Source organism: Urocitellus parryii, chromosome 4 (assembly GCF_045843805.1).
Source record: "Urocitellus parryii isolate mUroPar1 chromosome 4, mUroPar1.hap1, whole genome shotgun sequence".
NCBI lineage: Eukaryota > Metazoa > Chordata > Mammalia > Rodentia > Sciuridae > Urocitellus > Urocitellus parryii.
This window is the reverse complement of record NC_135534.1, coordinates 16,387,064-16,394,218: the sequence shown is the minus strand read 5'-3', so window position 1 is coordinate 16,394,218 and position 7,155 is coordinate 16,387,064. Positions and strand designations below refer to the sequence as shown.

The 7,155-nt window shown below is 38.5% G+C and overlaps 1 protein-coding gene across 1 annotated transcript; it reads right to left on the bottom strand.

Moving 5' to 3' along the window:
• Positions 1-379: 379 nt before the first annotated feature.
• On the bottom strand, positions 380-1,303 carry LOC144254194 (olfactory receptor 9G19-like). Its single transcript, XM_077797213.1, has one exon. The coding sequence runs from the start codon at positions 1,301-1,303 to the stop codon at positions 380-382; it is 924 nt and encodes a 307-aa protein (XP_077653339.1).
• Between the last annotated feature and the right edge of the window lie 5,852 nt (positions 1,304-7,155).

Genomic DNA, 7,155 nt, shown 5'->3' with positions numbered 1-7,155 from the left:
ATTATGTCGAAATGAAACCAAATATTATGTATAACAATGAAATAACAAAGAAAATAAAACATTTTGTAGGTGCTAAAGGTATCTTAAGAAAAGTAAGGTCAAGTGTTGCATTTTCAAGTTAGAGGAGAACTTTTTTGGCTTAGGTTCTTTGTGTTTAAAATATAGTAGCATGAAATTCAATCCAAATACTTACATTTCATGGTTAATTTCATCTCCTGTATTGCCATATCTCATATTGGATATTTGACCTACCATATGGCAAGGGTGAAAATCCCATTGTTTGCATTATATTATATCATAAGGGAGCACAAGGGCAGCTCTGCTTCATATACAAATAACCTTATCATCAATTGAATCTGCTCCTTCTTCACCAGGAAAGTCATGATCCTTTGAGCAGTTTATTCAGAGCCTCTTTCACATCCTTATTCCTCAGGCTGTAGATCAAGGGGTTCAACATGGGAAACACCACAGTGTAAAAGGTAGAGACAATTTTGTCTGTGTCAAAGGTGTAGCTAGTTTTGGGGCGAGAGTAGATGTAGAGGATAGAGCCATAGTACAGGGTGACAGAGACCAGGTGGGAGGAGCAGGTGGAGAAGGCCTTGAGGCGGCCCTGGGTGGAGCGGATCCTCAGGATGGTGGCAATGATGAAGAGGTAGGAGGCCAGGATGAGCGCAATGGGGGTGATGACATTGGAGCTCAGGAGAAAGTACATCAAAGCTTGGTAGCCCTCTTTCCTGCCACAGGCCAGCTTCACCAGGGGAAGCAAGTCACAGAAAAAGTCATCAATGATGTTGTCTTTGCAAAAGTCAAAAGAAAATGTTTTCTTGGTGATGACAGAAGAGTTAATAAAGCCACCAAGATATGAGGCTACTACCAAAAATACACATAGTTTCATTGGCATGGCCTGAGAATAAAGCAGTGGCTTTGAGATGGCCACATAGCGGTCATAAGCCATGGCAGCCAGCAGGTAACACTCAGTATAGTCCAGTCCAGCAGAGAAGAAGAACTGAGCCAGGCAGCCAGCAAAGGAGATGCTTTTATCATCAGAGATGCAAGTCATTAGGATCTTTGGAATGTAGACACAGGACAACCAGAGATCCAGAAAAGACAGATTTCCAATGAAAAAATACATGGGCGTGTGGAGCCTGGAGTCATTACAGATGAGCACTATGAGGGAGGTGTTTCCTGCCACAGTCAAAACGTACATGATAAGGAAGACCACAAAGAGGACCAGCTGCATCACGGGGTCTCGTGTGAAGCCCAGCAGGATGAACTCTGTCATTGTGTGATTTCCCCTCTGCATGGCTTAGAATATTTCACTTCAGAAGAGTGAAAATGAGAGCCCCACCTGAATCATATTGCTAAAAAAATAATGCAACAAATGAGCTAAACACGTAACAGTGCACTTCTGGTAATTCAAGTCTAGGAAGCAATAATATAAGTGCCTGTTTAGAAATAGTTTAAATTTTGTAGCTAGTTAAACCAAAATTCTAGTGATAGGATATTTGTTTGTACTCTGCCCTTTTTCCTGACCCCTAGGAAAACAGTTCATGTTCAACTCTTAAAGTTGGTTTTAATAAGTATTAATATTAATAAATGGACTTATTTCTGAGAAAAAATATAAAACAACATAAGGTTGCTCCACTTTGCATTTTGCTACTCTTTCTGCATTACAGACTTGATGACCTCACATGACTAAATTCAATAATCATGTTTAAGTCATCATCTGATTTGATCAATCTGCACTTTGCCATACTCTTCTTGCTGGAAAAATTGTTCTTCTCTTGGTGCATTTCTGGGTGTTATTATGATAGAGTTTGAATTTTAGAATGCTTCTAGAACAAATGCTTGGCCCTTCTTATTTTTACCACTGTATTCAGCCCTTGCTGATCTCACCCAGTCCAGTGGTTTTAAATGTCCCTAATATGTGAATGTGTCCGAGTGTCCTATGTCTTTGCCATGTGTCTTTTCCATATTCTCCAGACATTTTGATTCAAATAACTATTTAGTGTCTGTTACAGTATGTTTACTGGGCATCACAGAAAAAAATATGATTGAAAACTCTTCCTAACCTTCCTTCTCTTTCAGTCTCCACCACAGAAAATGGCTTTATTCCAACCCAGGGAAAGTGATTTAGTATCATTGTTGGTTGCAGCTAGCTTTAAATCTCTCTTATTGATTAGAACATCCTCTGGTATCTACCTTTAAATATGTACAGAACCTGGCCAGCTTTTCACAGTTCCAACCTTTCTACCCCAGAGGAAGCCACCATCACTCCCACGGACATTACTGCAGAAGCCTCCTGGCCATCTCTCTGCTTCTATTCGTACCCCACCTGTGTCTCTCAACTTGGTGGCCAGAGGTCCCATCAGAATGTGATCTTGTCACTTTTCCATTCTAAATTTCTCCATTTATTCAGAGCAAAAGCAAAAATCCTTTCAAAGCCATCTATGGTCCACGTGCTCTGGGCCTGTTCTTTGCTCTCAGGGACCACTGTTCTCCCCGCCACCGCTCACTGCACTGCAGCCATGCTATCCCCACCTCTGTGCCCAGAACAGTCAGGATGTGTTCAGTGCCTTCCTGGCAGCTCTTCCTTGGTTGGGATGCTTTCCCCGTTGTGTCCTCATAGCTGGAACTCTCACCTCTCAGTCCTTACCTGTCTCTAATAGTACTTTCAAGGATCTCCCAAGTCAATGCACTCCCCTCTCATATCTTTTATCTCTTTTCTACCTGATTCTCACCACTCCACTGCCCATTACCCATTATGCCATACATCTTACTAATGTAACTACTTTCCCTCCTCCCCAGTAGAAAATGCTTTCTCCGTTTGCAGTTGAGAGAACATGTTACTTTAATACATATCTCAAGTTAAGTTTTATTTTTATTATGAGATTATATGGATGACTTATTTTAATTTTAATACATAAGAAGAACAATTTCAGGGTGACACAAAATATTACAAATCATTGATCCATGAAAACGCAAAGGGTTTGCAGTAGAAAAGTTGAAGACTCCTGAGTTCAACCTGACTTTTAGCATGTTCTGATTTGAATACGCTTTTAGTCTCATAATCTTAGAAATCTGACCATTTATAAAAATACTAGCCTCCAAATTTTGAACTCTTTACTCTTGGGTCAAGCCTTATCCTTGGTGCTTTACATGTGATATTTCATTTATTCCTCACAGAACACCTCTCTATGTTCAAACATAAATGACAATTATTTTACAGATCATCAGATTGAGATTTAAGTAAGTAGCCAAAAATTATACAATTACTAAGTGGTGTTTCTTTCTCTGGATATATGATACTTCATTAGTAACCCATTCTCTTTCCTTTTGATATCAGCTGAACACTTATGAGTGGGCTCCAGGGTCTCTCTCATGTAGGATTTGACACCTTAACTAAAACCAAGAGCATAAGGCTGAGAGGTTCACAGGCAAATTCCTCACACATGTGGTCAATGAAAGTTTCCAGGCTCTTCCCAAATCATCTGCTGGAAGATCTCTATGTCTTTGTCTTAGCTCTAAGCCTAATTATGAGTCCAGAAACATTCTAATTTCCCCACCCCGGAGAAGCACACTTACCTGACATTCACAGTCACAACCAACATAGGACCACACTTCAGATCCAGGTGACTTATTCCTGCTCAGTCTCCCCAGTGTATATGATGTCTCAAGCACCTTAGGGGTTCATAGTTTAGAACGTCTCTGAAAAAGCAATTAACTGAAGAGTGAATTGACAATAGCTTGTTCAGTGGAAAAGAAGAAAATTATTTTTAAAATGATGAAGATAATGATGATGATGATGATATTGAAAATCTGATTTTGGTAAGATCTATACCAAGGAAGTTTTAAATGAATAAAAGCTTCAGTAAATAATCAAGTAACTCTTCTAGTATGTAAAGTAAATCACATTGTAGTCTATCAAATATATACAGAACAATTAATTAGCCTCCCATGAAAATTTAGAAGTATGTGCAAATAGGATTTGAGCCTAGGACAATTTAACCATAACATGCATGGCTGTTAGCCAGCAGTGAGGGAAGATCAGAAAAGGGTAATCTCTGAATATCTGTCCATTCATGACTACATTGCTTCAGAGGTGAACTTGGTTTATCCTAAGTGTCTATAATGGTAGCTTTTTGCAACAATTATTCATCCTCACTTTTAAAAATCATTACTTCCTATTGAGGCATAAAATTGTATCATTAGTTTCTGTAACAGTTGTTGGCATATGTGGCAATTTAACCAAGGTATCACTTGCTAAAAGTTACTTGTCAACTTTCTCCATTATTTAGCATAATAATATTTGTTGAGCACATACTATATGCCAGGTAGTCTGCTGAATGCTTTAAAACAATCATCTCATTTTAACAGTCATAACCTTGTGAAGTAAAATTGGTGACCATTTCTATTTTACAAAAGGTTTCTAAGTTACAAGAAGGGTCTATACACACTGTTCTAGTTCACACAGTGTGGACACTGGCAGAGTCGTGATTTACAACCATTTCTCCCAGTGCTTCTCATCTGTCCACAGGTGTATCCGTCTAGCACTTATTGTGTTCTAGATTCTTTGTCAGGCACTAAGACCAAGAGGTATGAGGCCTGGGGCCTGACTGCAGGAAGTCTGTAGTTTAATACAAGAATCAAAAATTTTTAAATAAATAAATAAATAGACTGTGATAAAATTTTCATTCCTGATTATGGGAGGCTGGTCAGGATATAGACTCTGCCTCACACGTCCTATAGAATATTCTCCACTCTCTAGGAAGGGATTTTGTGTGATGGGAAGAATGAATAAAAAGAAAGAAGTTTGCTGTGCTTGAAGAATAAGAAAACAGTTACCAGGAGGTAGGAAGATATTCCTTCTGAAGGAAAATAAGCTACTCCTACAAAGCCACAGAAGAAAGAAAGAGAAGGGGGTGTAGGAAATGTCATGTTTGGCAGATTGTCTGTAGAAGACAACACTCTTATGGGAACAGTATGAATGACGTGAGAGGAGATCGCAGAGGCTTTCTGATGTCATAGTCAGAGCATTCTGGGTGATACTGGCTTAACCTGAACCAATAGTCAAACACTTGGAACTCCAGGGTCTGTGGCCAACGGATTGCTGGTGTTAGGGAAATAACCATCACTATCCAAGGGAAGACCCGCGCTGCAAGCCTGCATGATGAGTGCAGCTTGTCACACGCCCCTGTTGCTATATCACAAACACAAGGAACCTGAGACCTCCTGGAGAAGGAAATGACTCTCATCACAAAACAATCAGTGGGTGGAGCTGAGGCTAAAACTGAGTGCTTCTAACCCTGCACTGGATTCTTTGTCCCACACCAATGCCTCCTTAGCCACCTCCTGCCACGACGTGAACCCTCCTTTGTAGGAGGGTTTTTGTGTCTTGGGTCACATCCGTGAATCTCCTCTGTAGAAAATGTTGAAATCCACAACACAAATACAGCCAAACATGATAGTGCACATTTTTTCATGATGTTTCTCTTGAGCTTTAAACATGAACTCTAGGTTCCAAGTTAAAATTGTGCTTTAAGAAAGGAGTTCTCTTCTAGTTGACCTTACCCACGGGCTACCTGACACCATCTGTCCTCTGGAGGAAAATAAACTAAAATCATTTAAACTTTTCATAGTTTATTTTGAGCATGAGCGTAGAAACTGTGGGGCTTTTGATATGTTCATAAAAGTTTATCTCTTTAATAAATGCTTCTCTTTGGCTGTTTTTTTTTTTCAGTTTTGTCAGTTGTTTAATTTTATTTCCCGTCCTTATCTTTGACTTAAATGGCTCTCTTTCAATGATATAAAAGCTTAGTCCCCATTTTTACTTTTAGTAGTTTCAGGAACTCACAAAGAATGATGGCTAATGAAAATGAGGTGGGATTTTTTGTTGGTGGTTTTTTTTTCATTGTTGTTCTTTGTTTTTTTAGCTTCTGTCCTATAACAGAATGTAAAATAACACTGAATTACTGTAAGACTAAAAACCAGAGTTTCTCTGTCATTGATTATATCCAAATCATGCAACTTACCAAAATTTCAGCAAGAACTTATTCTAACGTTCCAATGTCCAAATCATCTATTTCCAAAATTATTTACGAAAATTATTAGATCCCCAGTGCTCTATATGCATGGAATTCCTCATGGCTTTGTAGCTTGGGGAAATGCTAAATGAAGCAATTTTAAAAATTGCTTAGAAAAAAAAATGTACTTAGAAAAAAATTAGTTCAACCTCAATTTATAAGACTCAGGTTAGGTTTAGAGATTGTAATCCCCAGTGATGTGTATACTCAGACATAATTTTCTTTTGCTTTCTGTACTGGGTTTTACTGAACTGAAATGCATATGTGTATGTATGTACATAAGGCATATGTATCTATGCATGCGTATTTGCATATGTATAAGTGCAAAGTTTCTCAGACTGTTGTAAGGCTGCTAGATTTCTTCCCTTTTCACCTAGAGATCAATGCCATGCTTTTTTATTCTGCTCCCTTATTTATAAACCAACCTCTACAAACTCTACCCAACCATCTTGAGCAAATCATGGAAAAATCTACAGGAGAAAAGAGACTGCAGTGAGAATTCTCATCCCCCCAAAGCTCTTTCTTTCAGGCTCACTGATACTCACTGATACTATCAAGTTCCATGATCATTCACAGGACCACCAGTGCTGTCTTGGCATGAAGTATGGATAGAGAGCAAGGCTGTGAAATATCAATCGATTGTAGCATTGATTGTGATCAGTACAATATTGATTCAAAAATATTGGATTATCATTAGATCATTCTAATATTGGCTATAGAATTATTAATGATTTCAATTGATAAAATACCACTTGGAAAAATCGGATTACAGTTTCAAAGAAGTTTCTTATTTCTTGTATTTCTTTAGGAAGTAAAGAAAGCCAGTGTTTGATTACAAGGATTACAGAAAAAGCAGTATCAGTAAAGTGCTAAACCTTGCCAAAGATTCTATGGTGAGCTTAAAGAATTGATGAAGGGAAGATTTGGGTGTGCAGTTATTAGGTATCCAAGAAAAACCCTTGCCTATAGAAGTAGGACCTGATTCCCACCCACTCCTGCTCCTCCAGAGGAACCTAGCTTTTCTTTCGAGAAAAGTTTTTAATGATCATATTAGGTAGGGAGCTAACTCATA

Bases quoted from the DNA above. Each gene is read 5' to 3' on its own strand.
- LOC144254194 (XM_077797213.1), bottom strand. From the start codon at position 1,303: ATGCAGAGGGGAAATCACACAATGACAGAGTTCATCCTGCTGGGCTTC.